The sequence below is a fragment of the Euwallacea similis genome, chromosome 12 (genome assembly GCF_039881205.1).
Source record: "Euwallacea similis isolate ESF13 chromosome 12, ESF131.1, whole genome shotgun sequence".
Lineage (NCBI taxonomy): Eukaryota > Metazoa > Arthropoda > Insecta > Coleoptera > Curculionidae > Euwallacea > Euwallacea similis.
Genome location: NC_089620.1, coordinates 473647 through 493581, shown reverse-complemented (window position 1 = coordinate 493581; position 19935 = coordinate 473647). Strand labels below are relative to the sequence as shown.

Genomic DNA, 19935 nt, shown 5'->3' with positions numbered 1-19935 from the left:
AATGTCAGCTCTCAGGAAAGTGCTAATTTCCTATTAATTCGCGTCCGTAATAGCTAGTATTGGCACCGGTGTATCCGACCGTGGCTGGACTTCTTTTAATTTTTTTTAACAAAAGTTTATAACTTCCTGCTATTGTGTCTGCAAATGTTCGTTAAAAGAGTGTTTAAAACCATGAAAATCGGACTGAAGAGGACTATCAGAAAGTTCTAACGCAACGATCAGTTCCAGAGGGATTTGTTTACATTCTAGTGTAGGTAATTAAAATGCGTGAAGACCAGTGCTGAAGAATGAATAAGGTCCTTTGTTTATTGGCTGTGACACTGCTTTTTAGCTCATTAGGTAAGTAAATATGTCTCAGTTAATTTACAGTATTAATCAGCCTCCTAGTAGTTGTTTTGAAGTGTTTGAGTGAAGAAGAAATAAGTTGATACTCATAATACTTCTTCTCATAAAGAGGAGAGTGTTAGGTGAATGTTTATATTAGAGTTTAAAGTAACTTCAATGGTAGAAGTACCAAGTATTGGCCCAACAGAAGCCTTCTTCAAAGCCTTGATATAAGGGGCAGATTACTGAGGTATTTTGGTGTACTCACTCCAGCATATTTCTGAAGCTTTTCCTGAAGAATTTATCATCAATCTACTCTTTACTTATATACAAAACTTATCAGTTGTTGGGTTTATGAGGAGTCCCAATTACAAGAGGTGGTTTTAATGGGTTAGACCCTTTGCTTACTTAATTTAGCCAACTTTTCTCAATGTCTTCGCGAAAATCAGAAGAAATACAACCTTTTCAAGGTTACAATTAGTATAGTTGCATTACAAATCTGAAGTAAGAAAAGAAGGAGGTGGTATTACTGTATTATAAACCTTCACTATGGGAGCCAGTTTAAGGGAGTTGTGTTAAGGGTTTGCTGACTTGACAATAGTGTATTTCTTGTTGAATTTTTATATCTTTAAATTAACCAATATTTTGATTGAGATTCCAAGAAATTAAGCTTTCATTTGGATTAGATGCTTGTGCATACTTCCACGAACATTCTCAATACCCATTCACCCAAAAAAAGTGCACCAAACGTTCTCCTTTCAATTTTAAACCAGTTAATCATCTTTTGTGCCACTTCTTCCTCGACTTCTTCACGTACTGAACCGTGTCTATTAGATTAAAAACCCTTCCACAGGCCTATTAAAATAATTTAAGCTTAACATACTTGTACGTTTAAAATCGCAGTATACAGATAAGAATCGTGTTGTTGCTGCTTGGAGGCATTTCACCATAATCTGCATAATCACTAGTTATAATTATGAATAGTCGCAGATGTGGCAACTAAGGGTGGGTTATTCGATTTCGCACCGTCGGGGTGTAGGATTTCTTTTCAGCACATTAATTGTTATGACTGAGGGGGTCATATTTCCTTTTGGCATGTTTACATCCTCGCCCCACCCTTTAGAGGAACTCTTGAGATGGGAAAAGAAATTGAATAGCTAGAGGAACATGGAAGTTTATTGACAATAGAGCCCAGTTTATGCTTTTAGTTCTTGGGTTTGTATAGAGGTCTGTGAAGCACAAAAGCCAAGAAAATCCTTGCAGATTGCTTCGCCGAGGGCAAATGTGTTGAAAAGCAAATTGGCCGACTCGAAGTATCGTAACTCATTGAAATTCCCCACCAGGGTTAGAAACTGATTATATAAAATTCGTTTTATATCATTCGAGATTTCCCTCTTAAGCGGAGGGAGCTCAAGAGTGATTGAAAGGAGGCGTGGTGAAAGCTTAAGTTGTTGTAAATGGGAGTTTTCAATCTCGTAATTGCAGCGGAAGGTAAATTCCATTTTGTCCTGAGCAAAATTAACAGTTCCGTCACAACAAACTCCTGTGATCAATACAACCACACCCGGTTATATGTGGGTACAGTTATTGAAGGACCCGTTCATTAACCCTTATAAACACTTATGAACTCGGGCGAGGAGGGACAAGGTGCCTAATCTAATTATTTGGCAATTTGTATGCCTGCACATAGCAGAGGCGTTTACCCAAAGGTATTTTGTCGTGTTTCTTCATTCATAACTATTGCTGCAAAATTGCTCGGGTTATAATTAACAAAATGCATGCAATTTGGCCCTAAGGCAGCCTTTAAGTAGATTATCAAGTCGTTGGTTCTCGACTTTGGCCTGATCGGCTAATTCCAAACTCCGTTACAATACGTTCGATAAATTTCAATATCAAGGGAATGCCGCTCGCTACTTCATGGGCAATGACGCTGAAAAGTGTCACGTCATTCCTTAGTCACGTCCCGCTAAAATAATTATTTTCTCATCTCTCTTTTGTCGGTCTATTCATCAACTCCCTTTCCTACTTTGTCCACGTATATTCCTTCGATATTATTCAGTTTCACAAGAATTCTCGATTGCCTGCAAACCGTATCAGTAATAAGTTCCCAAAGGATTTATGAGATTAATCGAGAGATAGATAACTTGCAAACGCTTTTATTCATCCCTTAGGACTGCTTTTCCACCCTTAAGCTTTTATTCTTTGATTAAAACTGGGAGGTTAATCTTGATATCGCCCGGCAATTATTCTTTAGGGATGTTTGTCAGAAAGTGCGGTATGCATGTGAGTAAATTAGGTTTTCAGAAATTTAATTTGGGGCTCAGAAATCTAAGCGGGATTAGATGCCGGCACCTCAGTTGAGTCCAGGCATAATGAAGTATCAAATGTCACGCATTCTTGGTTGCTGCCAAAGATTTTCTTGTTCTAAATATACATGGATTAGGCTAAAAATAATTCCTGAAAGAAATGTCACTATGTACGTACCCGGAAGAAATACTAAGGAAAGTCCTTCCTTGGCGATCAAAGTACACGGAGAGGTTTTTTCATATCCGATTTTCTTCTGGAAAGCGACCTAATGTAGTTGCAACTCGGCGGATACTTCATTTATTTTGGAACATGTGTGTGCAAATACACTGGTCAAATGCGACTCTTAAACTTTATTTATGGGATTGTTCAACCCCGGGGAAAAGGACGAAATATATGGAGAAACGGTTGAGGGAAATGTGGGACAGACACATTATTCAGGGTAGTATATTGCGGCCGGAATGTGGAACGTTGCAAATGTATCGTCTTTGGAATTCTTGATGTTTGGTGAACGCAGTTCTGATAAACTACTATAGAGAATTTTTCTGCAGTTATGTAAGTTTGTATTAGTTTATTTTAAAATAAATAGAAGCATGGGCACATAAAATTACAGGCCGCATTCGTCGTCTTCAACTATAGTTGGTGTTGCCTGAATGGGTTGAAATACCCGTAAAAGTAAGTTGAAGTCAAGGATGTGTCTGAGATTCAAGAATCCATATCCGAACTCTTTTTGTGTTTCATAATAAATATCTCGTTTTGACTTTTTTACTTTGTTTCCTATCATCTCACCAATTTGTCAAGAATCTTAAGAGAACTTTCTGAAAACTTTAATTACTGGAAAAATGAGATTAGAGTGAGTGGCGTGTCCCACCCTTATTTATTTATTGCCCTTTTCTATTAACAGATGTAACAACGGAAATTAATTTGTGTCTTAAAAGAGTAGGGCTCGCCCTTTTACGTATGAGCTAGATTCTAGAAATCTCAAGTCAGACTTGACTCCTCTCCCTTCTCACAATACTTTTTCGATGTGAATGCGCCAGGAGTCTCGCAATTTTGGCAAATTCAACTGCAAAGCCTCTTATTTCTTCATGTGAGTCATTAAACCTTGACACGAAGGTAAAACCGATTTTTATTAGAATTATTCGTACTATACTTATAACTACATAAAAAATACTGATTTAATCCGGTTATACGACAAACAAAAAAATTGAAAATCGCGCTACATTAATTTCGTAATGTGGAATGGCAGTAAGTCTTCTTCAGTACCACTACTATAGTTACGTCACAAACAACCGTTCCCCCAACATCCGCACCAAGGAACCTTTCCGTTTACGGCCACATTGGAAATTCCCGACATTTTCCTGTGGTTCTCGTGGGATTCGCACGAAGACCCGCTATTTGTTCGTTCGCGATCACTATAATCGTCATATAGGAAACTACCATAACCCATTCCAAAGCCCAAACTGGGTCCCATTTGAGATCTGTCCGTGCAGATGGAGTAGGAGCGCTCCCGCAGCTGTCGGGGGTCCATAGATCCTCGTTGATGTATTCTTGAGCCACCTGATCTCCTGTGTTTTTTGTGCTTCTTTAAAGCTTTCGAAAGAAATAGTTTTCTATTCCAGCGTTAGGTGATATGAAACTACACTTACCATCGTGCATTAGGTGAACATGTCTCACACGATCAGGGCTTATAGAGACGCTCTTCCGGGCTTTTTTGTCTTCTTTCTTTGGTTCTTTTTTCTTGTCGCTTTCCGAGGAATTGGGTGTTTTAGGCTCCACATTAGACGTTTCCGTAGTGGATTTCTTGGATTCTATGCTAGGAGTTTTCTGGTGATTCACATGCTTGTTTATTCTCTCTTTTGGTTTGGGTGAAGATGGATCGGGCCTATTTAAAGAAATAATTATCCTGTGTCAATCAAAATGGGTTAATTTTATTACTTGATGGAATCTACAATAATAGATGGTTTTGGAGTTGTAGCTGATGGTTTAGAAACGCTAGCGTTAGGATCACACCCCCCAATCGCAAGCTTCTTTAAACGATCCTTCTCCTTTTTGCCTTTAAAATGTATCGATACTTTCTTGGTGATGCTCATTTTCGGGAGTTTCACCTTCTCTTGTTTCAGCTCACCACTCGCCTTGTCATTACCCTCAACCTTGGTGGTCTTCAACTTGATATTTTCCTCGTTTTCTATGGGTTTTGGATTCACAGACGAGTCTTCGTGTTGCTGGTCCTCAGGAGAGTCGGACTGAGTTTTCTGTATGAAATTATCAGGATTGTATCGCCGACTGAAATAGTCGGAATTTACGTAGTTGTCGGTGAGGTTTCCGAAGAAAAACGGATTGTAATCCTGATCTCTTGGCGACGTTAAAATTTGGCAAGAGGTTTCCAGTTTGCTCGTTGGGTAAGTGGAACTGTGGTCAGTTTCGTATGCTTGAGGAAGCATGGGCATAGTGACGTGCAAATTCGACTCACTCGGTGCCTGGTTGGGAGGGATTAGGCATAGGTTTTGTTGAGAGGCAGAGAGGGAATCTAAGTGGTTGGAATTGATGCTTTCAAAGCTCCTGAAATTGAGATACGGTTATATTATACACTGTGTTCCAAAAAGGTTGTACCAATCTTAAAGAGACATTGCGGTGAACATTTTTTAAATAGAATTCCCTAGTCAAAAATGAGCTGTTTCGGCTCCAGAGTCTTTTTTAATCAAAAGACTTCAATATTCAACTTAAACGAATAGAATAAAAACAAACAAAATAAACACTTTTCTGTCGCCCCTGTTTTATTAAAGGTGTTTATTAAAACGTTCGTATGGAGATACCGGATAGAATATGGTTCCAACATAACGGTGTACCTGTACATTTTGCCGGTATTGTGCACGATCATTTAAACCTATATTTTTATGGATGATGGATCGGAAGAGGCGGACCTATGAGGCGGCTAACGCGAAGTCTCGATTTAAGCCCGTTTGATTTTTTTCTCTGAGATTGCATCACATCGTTAGTGTATAAACCTTCTGTAGCCACCCAAGGGGAAGTGTTGGGAAGAGTGATGGCAGCCTTTCTTTTCGTGCAGCCAGATTCACACATCTTACAATGAGTGCATGATTGAATAATTCAAAGAAAAAATATATATCACCAGGTTAGTTAGGGGTCGTCATTTTGAACTTTTATTATATATTTTTTGCGTTACTTTAATAAAAATGAATTAAATATCGAAATCGTTTGATGTCAACGAGCTAAAATTACGGTTTTCAACAAAAATAATTCTAAAGCCAAAACGGCTTATTTTTGACTAGGGGTTTCTATACAAAAATTGTTCACCGCAATGTTCCCTATAACCTCTTAAGATTGGCACAAACGATTTAGAACACTCCGTATAATTCCTGTAAATATGCTACATCATTAGGAGTGCCAAAGATCCTCCTTAGAATTCAGCAAAACAGATCGATGTGTCTGCTCCGACGAAAACTCGAGAATAGCTCATTAGATGTCGTCACGAGTTGTTACCCCCAAAATACCTACAAGTTCGATTCTTACCTTTGAATGTTCTTGTACTTATCGAACCCAATTAAAGGCATCGCCTTGGGCATTAGCACCACGTTCAGCTCGCTCTTGTGTAATCTCTCTTCACTCGCACTCAATGGATTAGCTCTATTGCTCGTTTCCGAGTCAATCAAATGATCTAGAACCGGGTTCTGGGAGTACGTCAAATCCTGCTCGTCCTCTTTAGCAGCCTCGAAGAAGTTTTGCTCCTCAAAATGTGGACTGCCGTGTGGTGGTTCTTGAATAGTGGGTAAAAGATGAGGATTGGGGATGGCCCTCTGGAAATTGGTTAGCTTCAGTATGTCCTAGAATTGAGGCACTATTTGTTGGTTCTTTAGTCTTTCTTTGACAGAGAAATCACCCTAAACACCCAACAAACCTGTGATATAGATTCGATGTCGTGCAGCAATTCCTCCAAGTTGCCACCGTTCGAGAAGGTGGTACTTGGTGTGGTATTGCTGTAAGTTAAATTCTTGGAGAAGTTTTGATTGTCTATTTTCACTATTAGATCCGTAGCTTTTTTTTCCATTCCTTGAGTCTCAGGAGGGGATTGCGTGCTTTTGGGCGCCAGCACCACGTTCTGGTAAAAATTCGTCGCGTTAGTGTGGACGACCTTTTTGCTGAAATATATCAAAAGCCTGTTGATAATTAGAGAACATAGCGCATTAGGCCAATTAGCGCAAACACAACGCACCCCCTAAAGGCAAAATTAATGTTTTCCATTAGCCCCATTCCGGTCTTACCTTAGGAAATTTTCCGTCTCTGAATTATTGGTATGCTGCGGGAAAACCACCTGCTGGTTTTCGTATAGGGGCGGAGGACTGGGGGAGATAGCCACGGGGGGCGACTCTCGGTCGTTGTGGCAGGGGAGGGGGGGTGGCGTGTATAGGTCCTCCGGGTATAAGGGTTCTTGACGCACCTGAGGTTTTTTTGCCACATAAGAGTGTGATCATGAAGCTTCTTATTGTTTCGTCAATTTACTCATTTGCCCAAAACAATAATTGTAAATCATAAAAAAAGTAATTAAAATTCTCCCGACGTGCTTGCAACGAATGTTGCCGCTGTTAAAACGTCTCTTTTATGGGGACCACCCAGAGAAATTCCCTCGATTGTGAGCGATTGACAAACGCTTTTTCTTAACTCCCTTTTCGGTCAAATGCAGAAGAGCTCAAAAATGGCTGGGGATGGAAAACGTGTCTCCTTATAGACCACCTAAGTTGTACCATCTTTGGATAGTTTACTTACATGGAAATTTCTTATATTTCATATTTTTATGCAGAGTTTTTCCCTAAGACCTGGCTAATTCAAGCTGCCTGGGAACACTAACCTGGGTAAATTGATTATCATCGAAACTCTTCGAGTGCTGTATTGGAGCAAAGTAATTCATGTGCATTGGGCTGGGCAAAGTTTGCGATTTGTTCTGGATTACTGTGCCGTAAACTGGATAACTCTGATCCGGTTGGATCACGTCTTTGTCGTTGTAGTTCCACAGCATATTCACGGTTTGGTCATTAGAAAGAGAATGCCTTCACACAGAAAATATTTACCAGATAACTTGGTTAAAAGCAGATATAAATTACCGGTTGTTTGAGGAATTTTTATCCGAGTTTTCGCACGTTTCCTCGGTAACTATTGATAGGTGATCGAACTGATCGTGAATATTTTTCAAGTTACTTTTTTGTACGTTTTTTAAGTTCTGAGATGCTTCTTCTTCTTCGGGTTCTTCTGTGCAGCTGGAGCAACTTTCCTATGAACATTTTAACGTATAAACACAGACTTAATGGGCTCGCAATGAACCTACAATATGTTTTTTCCAAGTAAAAAGTATCATTAGGAGCCGAGAATCATCGCTCATATCGAGACCATTTCGGGCATAAATCACAAACTTACCGAGTCACTGGAGCTGCTATACGTGGTAGACGAAGACGAGAAATCCAGTTTCTTGTCTTTGAGCAATTTATCAAGTTTGTCATATTCGTCCCGCAAACACCATATTTCTTTTTTCAGCATCTCGTTCTCCCGCTTCAATTTCTTGATATCTGATTGGCCTACGAACAGTTTATAATACAGATATTCCGAAGTAATTCTACGCATTTTTTTGTTAATTATAGAGTGGAGTTATGATCAAACGACTGACAAATTATGACTCGATGTTATGACACGAAACACCGGATTGTGTGTGTTCGACACATTGTTATAGGAAAAATTTTATATCTCGCAAGTCAAGTTGGATCGATCCCAATTTTTAAATTTCGGGTCAAGGCGTGTGGAATTTTGGAAAATTGAGTCAATGTCGTCTTTATTTCCATTTTCTTTTGTGCCTTTGTTGTTTGAAGGTGCAACGCTCACCTCTTTCTATTTCTGCATTAATGTTGATCGTTTTCAAGCGAAGTTCCTCGTTCTCATACAGCATTCCTCTGGAAGATTTTCGATCTAATCTAAAATACGTTGTCTTATTGTTAATGAAACCAAACATATATTTATTAAGTTACCTCCTATTTGGCTTGACGTTGTTGTCCCTTCTCCTCGTCCTTAACATTTTTCCTTATCCGTAAAGTGCCTTATGTCCACCCTAGAGATATACAAGCATTAAAATTCTATGCAGCTTTCGATTTATTTGTCGTGAATCAAATCCAGGCGTAATAAAATTGCTATAAAGACGGATATTTTTCTGACATTTAAATCCCACACACATTCATCTTTTTAGAGCAAGCAAGACTTTGAGATGTGGTCTACTATACCATATGGATATGTTTTATTGCTCTGCACTTTCTTTTTAATGCTTCTCGTAAAATATAGCTTATGTAAATTAAGGAGTTATTATGGCCTTTTATGACAGGATAAGAAATATGAAATTAATAAATAAGACTTTGTAGACAGTGACTGTGGTTCAAATTTATTAAAAAATGTTTTTCCTTTTTTGATATTGCTTCTTTAGAATTTTGGAACTTAGCTTGTAATATTGTTTCTATTGGCACTTTCGACGAACAGTCAATTGTTTGAGCTAGCTGCGTTCGAAAACCTCTTCTATTTCCAATTTTTTTCTGGAATAATTTTTTATTCGCTCGCATATTCTTAACCACAACCTGCATATCATACATCGAATCCCATACTGAGATCTATTTACATCACTAAAACTTACCAATAATAATCCAAGAATATTCTTTATTACCTCCGGCTTATAAATGGTATATGTTGTTATCCTATGCATTTAGTTATACACATATTTTAATGAACATCCGTTCATACACGTCTCTGCTGCTGGAAATGGAGATTTTATCCAAAACACCTCGTGTAAACAAACACATTCTCCGTCGTGTTGCAAAGCGGTGTCATTGATTGGAACTTGTCTTGAGGTTTGGTTTGTTTTTCTTTTTCCTTTAACTTTTGATCTGTAAATAGAGTAAAGGTGCGTTTTAAGGCTGGTTTGTGTCTTTAGTTAAAATAATTGTTAGTCGCCAAGTTGTGGTCAATAGTTGCTGCGGGAAAAAATATTTTTTGCGCTAAAAGCCTCAAATAATCTGACAACAATAATCTGATACAAAGAAAACGCTCAGTTTTTGCATTAGGAAAGGGTAAGCAGATATAGGCAGATTTTTAAAATAAATGTACAGGGTGAATCTTAAGTAGAAGTTTCCCTTTTAACACGATATAAACCTCAAAAAATGAAGAAAAATCTTTATGTTAACATTTTTTATAAACCTCAAAAACAACTAAAATATACGCGTATTAATATTTTAATAAATAACAAAACCTTTGGTTATTATTCAATCTGAGACTGGGTAAGAAAGGTGTGCGAAATTGTCCCTATTGATTTAATTTACACGAATTGTCGCTCACTTTATCCACGATTCTATACATGATGTTAAAGATATGTTTTTCCTCCGATTATTTGTGCAGCGTCTTCTATCTGTTCAAGCAACTCTGCCACTGTGTTAATATTAGTTGTAAATAGCAAACTTTTCATATAACCCTACAAATAAAAATCACATGGATTTAAGTCTCGTGATTTCGCAGGCCATCTTATTGGTCCATTGGGACTTACCCACCTCATAGAAAAAAGGTAATTTAAAAAGTTCCGTACTTTTTCGCTCTTTCTCCGATGCGCATATTTCGGTTGTTTTTGAAATTTCGAAAATATGTTGCCTAAAGATATTACCTAGTTTTTGAGTTCTATATCGTGTTAAAAGGAAAACCCCTGCTTAAGATCTGTCTACCATCCTATGTATACAGGGTGTAACATATTATGATAGACATATTTTAGGGGGCGATAGTACTTTACATTAGTTAAAAACGTACCATTTTCGATATACAGGATGGCAAAATTTAATATTTTTTCCGATATTTTGTGTTTTTCTCGTGTGTGTTTTGAGTAATTTTTTTTAAATTTCACACATCTCCTTTCTTTCAGACCTTCTACAACAAAATGTCAAAATCGTCGTTATCCATATATATGGTGTTATATTTTTTGGATCATATACTATTTTATGCTTTGTATCGTTTTTTTTGGAACACCCTGTATGAATTCTGATGCTAAATTTAAATTATTTCTTCAATTCTTTAGCTTTTTGGTCTCTTGCAGTATTTTCGTATCTTTTACCATGTCCGTAGAATTTGTAAAAATAATATCGACACAAAAATTAAGAAAGTACAGTCTATATTCCGATTTGTAACCTAGGATACCATGGCTGAGTTTCAGTCATAGTTGGGTTTACTAATCAAGCGTATCCAGAAATGAATTTATTTTATGGAAAAGTCAATAGCAACTTCTATGAAGCCTACAGACTGTACACAGAGATATCCCAATATAAAAAAAAATATTTCCAGAAAAAAGGCTCTAGACCATTTATTTTTTAGGGCCCATTCGATCGCATTGTTTACAATGCAGTTCTTCAGCTAGTTTAGTAGTATGTGCTCGCGGGTTTCTGGATTTAAACCCTTCAAAATTTTAGTTTTTATTTTGTCTTTTTCCGGCGCTGTATTTTTAATGCGAGGTGGTGCTTCATCGTATTCCGCGTCCATCATTAGCTTGTGTGGGGTAATGGATTGTTAAAATAGTTATAGTAGTCGTTCAGCAAATTACAGTTCTATTCGTGAAATTTAGAAGTTGTCGAAGTATTTAAATAAATAATTTCATTCGTTTACTTGAATTTATTTTAATGGATCGCCCTCCCTTTGCGTTGACTGTCGCGTTTGTAGATTGGATATTGAATTAGGCTTCCTCTCATTAATAATTTTAAAGCGAAAATTGTCCAAATTCATAGTTTTTTCATGCTTTCGATAAATTCAACAAGCAATTTCCTTATGCTACACGTATGTATATGCGCCTGAAAAACCTAATATTGAATATACAGTTACTCCGCACGTACTAAAGCGGTTTAACGGAGTTTCGCCATATTAGGTTGTGATGACTTTTCGGAATCCGTAAAGGTGATGGATGCTTCATTTAATTAACGTTAACCTCAGTCTTCGATTTTTCCGTCAAGTTGTGGCTCATTCGCAGCGACAAGACGTTGATTGTATGGGAAAACCATTCATAAAATCCTCCCCCTCAATGGAAAATTCGTGTATCGAATTAGTTTTCAGTTGATCTTTCTTGTTATTGTTTCCCGTTTGAACAGATCGTTTCTTTTTTTTTAGAGAGAATTAAACACGTCGAATTCTGGCAGAGATTAACACGAATAGTATAAACAGCTCTCAGTGTTAAGTAAACTGTTACCGTTATGTTTTCGATTCATTGTATTTTTTCTTTTATTTAAATATTGCCTTTAGTTAAACAAAATCGGGAGCGATTGAAATAATAGCACTTGAGTGAGACGCTGAAATTCCTTGGTGATTGATCTAGTTTATTGAATTAAACGCATAACTCACCTCAAATTCCTCAATTCCTCTCGCAATGTTCGATACTAAAATTGTGAGAGTACGGTGAAATTTTCGGGGACGTTGATTGGCCAAAAAATGTCGTTTGTCCTATTACGTGACTCCAATAAAATCAAGACACTGATCAAATTTTCTTCCAGCTTTAGAAACAAAAGCCAGTTGCCACATTGCCATTTTCCTTCTCTATATACTCTCCAGTCCATTCAGCTCAGGGACTTTCATTGAAGATTTGAATTTCGCATTCTTTAATTACTGTTTACAAGAGGAGTAATGTTATTTTTAACGTGGGCAGTGACTGTAGTAAACCGTCGAAACTGTGACTCAATTTCTCTAAATTCTATGTTTAATGGGCAAAGCAGGAAGTTTTAGTTCTTATACCTCGATTTACTTGTTTGAATTTTCCTAGTAACATCGTTATTTTTAATCATAACATATAACAATCATAAAGATGAAGAACTATGATTTGTAGCTATAAACTTATAGCTTTGATATTTCTCCTTGTTCCTGTCATTTTGGAGCAATAACGCATTTTAAAAAGTCAAGGAAGTCTTAGGATGATTAATGACCAACACCTGTTACACTTTTACCTATTAAACCATTTTAAAAACATCGTTAAGGAAATTATTTTTATACATATATTTATCTTGTTTTTGTGGACGGCTCTCTTACATCAAAATTATCTTCAATTACTTATAAATGTCCAGTTTGCCAAGAATCTGTATATTTTAATTTCGCACGTAATTTTTTTAAATTTTTATGACGATGAAGAGTTTGCTAGACTGCCTGGTTCCGTTTACGATTTAACACAATGTTTCATTCATTTCAAGGCACGTTTTATCCACCATTGTCCACATCGACCATTATTTACGGACACGAGTAAACTCGAAAAATGTTGTCATTGCTACATTGTATGAGTTTTTCATAAGTAATAAACTTGCAGTTAGGAAATATACACTTCAAGGAAGGAGTGAAAATCTGTGGGTTTCCATTTATTAGTACTTTAGTATTTGCAATATTAAATTGCATTAGTTTTTCGATGTTCACTGTTAATGGACATAGGTTAACCTTAACAATTATGTCTACCTATAAAATAGCTAACAGCAATTTTCTACCTTAAAACTGCCACAGCCTTTCTTCAGCTGCAACCCATCACAGCAATACCTCTCACACTCATATTTTCATTAACATAATTTCGAATTTTCTCGTGAGTTTCACACAAAATAAATCGAAACGTTGGGTGTTTCCCTAAGTAGTACCTACTTTCCACGAGCAGCAGGTTCGCGTAGAAAATTCAACTGAAAGCGCTTTCCGCGTTACTATAAACATACGAAATCTTTTCAGATCTGAAAATCTAAATTTACACTGATTTATTTTCAGATATACTGTACCATATTCTAGAGGTATAGTCCGTTTCAGCGCAGCAGTTGATCGGTCAGCTGAGATCTGACCCATTGAGAATTCACCTTGTGAAGGCATCATGTTCGATGACCTATAGTTTCTAATAAAGTCTGGCGAGAAAGGGTCATTAATGTTGGGTTTTAATTCAACAGTAACCTTGTGAATGAGGTTTAAAAGAATTTTCTTGCCTTGTCACCTAAAACGCACCAATTTCTTAAATTTAATGGGATCTAGTGAAAGTTTCGCAATCGTGTTCCGTATTTCAGTGGTTTAGAAACGTTCTTAAAGCCGATTATTATTAATTCCAGATAAACCAGTAGTTAATGGAACGTAAGCCTTCAATTGCCAATTAAGCTATAAGTGCGAAAACTAGGGTTTAACGCTTTATTTTGGTTACGGCCATAAACAAATCGGTTCGTTATTTGTTTTCAGGTGAAACCTCCCATTAAGTAGAGGCCATGTCGTATATTGTATTAGCTATTAATATCATGCAAAAAACTAGTTGTTGCAAGTGTGGAATAAAATTCCGTATTTCGTTGCAGTCAATGCAATCCCCGCAGACGATGAGGATTACGAAGAAGACAACGAGGAAGACTATGAAGATGAACATTCCACCGAAAATACTACATCGAATGGTAGGTCCTGATTATTACTGAAATGTTTCATCCTACACCATAAACATCTCCAGGTACATTAACCTTTATTCAGTCGCTTTTGAATGTGACCAAAGACCCGGAAAAGACCGCCAGATTTGTGTGTCAGGTCCATAATTCAGACCCCAATAACACCAAAGTGAATTTTGTCTGGAAGATTAATGAAATGCCAGTAAAAGGGGGAGGAAACAGGATTAAAATCCGGAATTTTAAGGTGAGTGTGTTGATGGGTATATGTGATTTTTACAGTTTTCTGCTTAGGAAAAGGACAGCAATTGGCGTTCAGTATTAACAATAAAGAAACTGGAGTTTTTCGATAAAGGTTTTATTCAGTGTATTGCCAGGAATGGGATGGATCGTATACGATCACAATGTGCTTTGCAGGTCAATCCTGAATCTCACAGATGGGGTAATTAATTGTACATTAGTTTAATGATTATTTTTGAATTGGAATTTTAGGAAGCACTGCGGCGAATGCTTTGAATTTCGGCGGTTTGGACCCCGAAAGGTGATTTTTTTTAGGTTTTTAGAATTTGTTTTAATGAATTATTTTAGTACTGGGGATGTAACCACGTTCCTGCCAAATCCGGTACAGAAAAGTGGAAATCAGGATCAAAATCATTTAATGTCTACAGTACCACAAAAGGCTAAAACTTTTAGCGCCCCCATCACCTTTGATTTGGATAGTTCAGGGAAAGTGACTGATAATAGTGAAAGTTCAGAGCCTTTAGTTGTTTATAATGGGTCTGAGCCCTTCTGTCAAATATACAAGTAAGTAAAAAAAATTTCCACCATGTGCTAAAAAGTTTTTATAGATGTATTACTGTAAAATTTGGGATATGATGCTAGGTAAATACTTTCTACTGTTTTCTATACAATTTGATTCTTTCCAAATAATCCACTTGAAAAAACCAGCAAAGTAAGTTCAAATTTAGAGCAATTTAGGAGAATGAAACTCCTTTCTGTTTTCCCAAGTGGTGCTTCTACTCCAGTCCCGCAATTAGCCATAAAGTCTTTTAATGAGTAAAATTTTAATGAATTTTAAATGGCAACTCAGCCAAAGGTCACATTTTCGTTGTAGGTGGGTACGTTTATTTCTGCTTGCACATGTGGCAACAATCTTAAGTGACAAAAACAGTTACAATATAATTTTTCTCTTTAAAATATTCCATGTAATGTATACGGGGTAAACGTAGGCAATATTAGTTGATTTGAGTTGACAGCTGCAGCAAGGTGGCGCTTCTACTCGAGCAAACTTATGACGTTTTCAGTGCTGACATATACGAAATTATGTATACTGTACGACGACGAACACTATGATTTTAATTTATTTACAGAGGCCAAGTTTGCAAGAATTTCCTCGCGAACAGATACGTCTTCGTCCAACCTCCATATACGCAGGAAGACGTAGAAAGCAAATTATTTAACGCCTTTGCCGTAATATCCAGATCAAAGTACGACTCCCAGAAACATATTTTCCATTTGACTCTTAAATATTTCTTTAGAGATATATCGAGTAGCTGCAGTAAATTCGCCCAGCCGAGCATATGCTTCTCTGCATTTCCCCTGTGTTTGGATCACAGAGTGGTGAATCAATTTCAGCAGACCCACATCGAGGATTTCAGACTAGCCATCAATGAGACCAAGAAAAAGTTCCAAAATATTAGAAAAAGGCTGACGAATAGCCTGCGGCGCGTATGTAGAGACGAGTGCATTTTACTGGAAACTGAGCTGTGCAGTAAAGAGTATTCCATCGCCAAAAGACATCCAGTAATAGGTTGGCCTTATATACTAAATTAAATGGAGATTTCCTACTGGATTTTCCGTTTTAGGGCAGATTATGGAACTGGAAGTGTGCGAGAGCCTTCCAGTGGAAATGGATCCCAGTTCCAGACATTGTTTGTCTTTGGGAGTAGGGGATTTTAAAGGAAATAAAGATGAGCAGTGTTATTGGGACACCGGGAAGTTGTACCGGGGCGTGCATAATACCACCCAATCAGGGGAAATGTGCATCAAATGGTCCCATCAATTCCATTTGTTGCCCTCCGATTATCCGGAGTTAGCGGGGCATAATTATTGCAGAAATCCCGGGGAAAGTGAACCGGAGCCCTTCTGCTATGTGGAACACAATAGGAAGGAGATATGCGGTATTTCCAAGTGCCGTGAGTGTATTTAAATATTGGTATTTTAAACTAAAATTGATTCGCCGTATTTCAGTTCTAGTATTCGGCACATACGTCGTAGGGATCTTGGCGTTTATTGGATTAATGGTGGTGATAGTTTTCATGTATTTTTACTGCAGGAGGAAGTCGAAAGTCGCCAGAAATCTTCAGAATGTAAGTGCAGGTTGAGAGGCTAATTTATGCCTTTCTTTAACAATGGAATAGCGAAGGCTGTATCGACTAGAGGATTTTAGGACGCATGAGTAGTTTTTATTTTTTCCTGTAATAATGTGGCACCTTATTTTCCATATGAAAAATATACATACAAACATTGGACAGTATTGATTGAAAGATAATGGTCATTTATTTCAAAATTCTATTTCTTCTATTAATTTTAGTGTACGAGAAGTCCGTGCGTTCACCATTTTTATTACAGACGCCAGCAATAAACATGTTTTAACGCTGTAAAATCCAATATGTATAAACGTTAAACAATGTTTATCGTAAGAGAACGGTAATTGATTGTAAAATTTACGAAAAATCACACTTTGCAATCTTGCACCATTTCTTCATTACACATGCCAACAATTAATATGTCGGCTTGCAATGGTGAGAAATTCAAATATATACCGTATTAATTGAAAAACAAATGCGATTTACTTAAAAAATGCATTTTTTCCTACTATTTGTAAACACAAAACAAAGCTACGCCTTTGCCATTGTTTCATTATAACTATTCGTCGAATTACTATCTTATATATTTGCATACTAAAGTTTCGGAGAAATATGTCTTTTTCTGATACGTTTTTCGCTCAGAAGGACTTGCCCCAAGTCAACAAAAACATCTACGGAAATCCAGGACCTTCCAGCCCTATAGAAATGAATAGTCTTTTGCCTCCTGTTAACAATATTCCAACTACCAACCATCGCAGCCACAACCACAGCAAAGTTGGCTACCAAAGCCTTCCACAATACACTTACAAAGAAGTGCGGTTCATAAAAGAGTTGGGAGAAGGCGCATTTGGTAAGTTTATCAATCTACTCAAGAAATTTCGGGTCTAGACAGTTTTTATTATGAATAGTATGATATTATGACTCATTTTAGGAAAGGTCTATCAAGGCGAACTCAAAACGAGATCAGGCAAAGTCTTTGTGGCGGTTAAATCGTTGAAGGAAAACGCGTCTGCCAAAACACAGGCGGATTTCCAGAGAGAAATTGAGCTCATTTCCGAGTTGAAACACCCCAATATTATATGTCTACTAGGTGTGGTCACTAAACAAGAGCCCATGTGTATGTTGTTTGAATACATGTCGGAAGTAAGCTGACACATTTAAAGTTTGATTTTTTAATGATTATTATCTCTCTCTCTCTCTCAGGGAGATTTACACGAATTCCTTATAGGAAACTCTCCGGAGAATGGCAAATGCTTAACGCATGATCAATTTCTCGATATCGCTATTCAAATTGCTCAAGGTATGAACCAAGATTTTTCTGTAGGCAATTTTTGACGTTAATTGTAGGTATGGAATATCTCTCTGAAAACCATTACGTCCATAGAGATCTGGCAGCTAGAAACTGCCTGGTTTCCAAAGATTTGGAAGTAAAAATCAGCGACTTTGGACTTAGCAGAGACATGTATTCCTGCGACTATTACCGGTTGTAATACAATGAAAGGTGTTTTGTTATTTATTATTCAATTTTTTCAATTTTTAGAGTGCAGTCCAAGTCATTACTTCCAGTGCGTTGGATGCCGCCAGAATCGATTCTCTACGGTAAATTCACCACCGAGTCCGACGTTTGGAGCTATGGGGTGGTTTTATGGGAGATCTATAGTTATGGTTTGCAGGTTAGCTTAACTAAACTGTCATTTCACAGTTTTGTAAATGCGGTTTTAGCCCTATTATGGCTATAACAACCAAGACGTGATCAATATGATCCGCTCAAGGAAGCTCCTTCCGTGTCCAGACGCCTGCCCCAGTTACTGCTACGCGCTGATGGTGGAATGCTGGGCAGAGCAGGCTAATCGCAGGCCGACTTTCAAGGAAATCAGCGATAGGCTGAAGGTGTGGAAACAGAGCGGAAGCACTAATGGTAAGCGATTGATTCTCAATTTTAATGTTATATTTTAATTCTTCTTATACCCCTAATTTTTTTCATTTCATTACTCATTTTCTGCCTCATTTCAATTTTAAGGAAAAAGTCAGTATTATTGTGACGTAAAGAGGAATGTGTGTGTGTGTGTGTGTAAAAAAGAATCATGTTATCAAAATGGGTGTCAGTATCAGCAATCAAACCATTTTGTACCTAAACTTCAACATTCTCAACTTCATTTACTCGATAAATAGCAACATTACGATTAACATTAGTTCGGACAAGGCATGTAGGCAGTATTACCGGATTATATGTAAAGTATGACATCTAAGAAAAATTTGGAGTAGAGTATTTTAGAGCCACCTGAAAAAACAACGTTGTTTTAGGTGCCTATTTCAAGTCAGTGCCTTCATCATGTCAACCAACTCCTCAGCGACATTGTATGGCCGGCTCAAAGTCGAGTCACACCTCAGATTCGCAAACTTTATGTCCGGCCATGGAGAATCAGGTATTAACATCAGATTTCTTATTTTTAAGCTTGTGTTAAAAGAGAATTTTTATCTAGATTTCTTCACTGACTTGGGAAAGTGACAGACATAATATATCAAAACCATCCTCTAGTCGATTACACGACAGCCAAAGCAGCCTCACTTCAGGGAGATCTTCTAGGTAAAGAAATAGGCGTTTCTCTATCTCACTAAAAATTAATACAACTTTCGACTGTGCAAGTTAGAGTTTATTTGACGCGTGTTTAGCTTAGGCAACGCCACGCAGAGCACAAATATTAGCGGGGAAGGCAGGAGAGAACGAAGACACAAAGGAAGCAGAAACTTGGACTCCTTGGATAGGATGAATCCTAAGAGTACGGTGGTGAGTAGTAGCACAAGTGGCGACAATTTCGAGACTAGAATTAGGGAGTGATTAATAGAGAGTTTTAGTTAATTTTCTACGCGCATCAAACAAAGGTTTTTAGACCACTTAAATAGGTGGTGATGGTAGCTACTGAGATTGAGTTACGTTTTAATTCCTATTATGGTTCGTTTAATACTACTTAAAGTGTGTTTTGCGTTTTCTACAACAACCAGATTCTGGTGAGTAAATTTATGTATACTACTTTTCTTTGGATAAACACAAAAAATGTACATAAACTTAATAAAAACCGGTCTAGAATTATTTAGATAATAATTATTAGTCCAACTTCGGCCAAATTTTTGATGTTATGTAGTTTTAAATGGTAATTATCATTACTAAAACATCTGGACCCCTTATCTTTCTCCGCAAACAATTATCATTGTTGAATACTTTATTGTAGTCTTATGTATTTTTATTTCTACATTTACAATTTTATTTTCCACATGTATTGTTGTTATGTATATTGAAGTAACAAAATTATCAGCTTGATCGACGTTTCTAACAGATTTTATTTTTATGTACATGTATACCTATTTTTATGACTAATGAGTGTGTCTGTGTGTGTGTTTATATACCTTCAATTATTCAAGTTTTCTTTTATATAAACATGCGGTGTTTTATTTCCAAAACCTTTTATATTATTGAAGAGCTTCAAGTTAGTGTAATATAG

General features: G+C 37.1%; 2 protein-coding genes across 4 annotated transcripts; one reads left to right on the top strand and one right to left on the bottom strand.

Annotated features, from left to right (window-relative positions):
* The first annotated feature begins 101 nt into the window (after positions 1–101).
* Positions 102–19871, top strand: LOC136412577 (tyrosine-protein kinase transmembrane receptor Ror-like). 3 transcript variants are annotated; one of them, XM_066395673.1, is made up of 19 exons: positions 102–339; positions 13989–14081; positions 14135–14313; positions 14361–14508; positions 14559–14607; positions 14655–14870; positions 15437–15553; positions 15605–15876; positions 15932–16261; positions 16317–16435; positions 17081–17285; positions 17367–17578; positions 17639–17735; positions 17783–17918; positions 17976–18108; positions 18158–18353; positions 18740–18861; positions 18919–19022; positions 19109–19871. In XM_066395673.1, the coding sequence occupies exons 1-19, from the start codon at positions 288–290 to the stop codon at positions 19272–19274; spliced, it is 2946 nt and encodes a 981-aa protein (XP_066251770.1). In that variant the 5' UTR covers positions 102–287; the 3' UTR covers positions 19275–19871. The 3 variants fall into 3 exon arrangements, with proteins under 3 accessions (XP_066251770.1, XP_066251769.1, XP_066251771.1); XM_066395672.1 differs by having other exon boundaries at positions 17078–17285; XM_066395674.1 differs by having other exon boundaries at positions 17078–17285; positions 19087–19224.
* LOC136412578 (uncharacterized) lies at positions 3783–13377 on the bottom strand. The gene is made up of 13 exons (XM_066395675.1): positions 13161–13377; positions 9311–9560; positions 8661–8740; positions 8518–8606; positions 8059–8216; positions 7749–7915; positions 7496–7694; positions 6912–7087; positions 6548–6788; positions 6163–6473; positions 4567–5190; positions 4278–4513; positions 3783–4221 (listed from the first exon to the last, which is right to left on the bottom strand). The coding sequence occupies exons 3-13, from the start codon at positions 8705–8707 to the stop codon at positions 3911–3913; spliced, it is 2559 nt and encodes an 852-aa protein (XP_066251772.1). The 5' UTR covers positions 8708–8740; positions 9311–9560; positions 13161–13377; the 3' UTR covers positions 3783–3910.
* Positions 19872–19935: the final 64 nt, after the last annotated feature.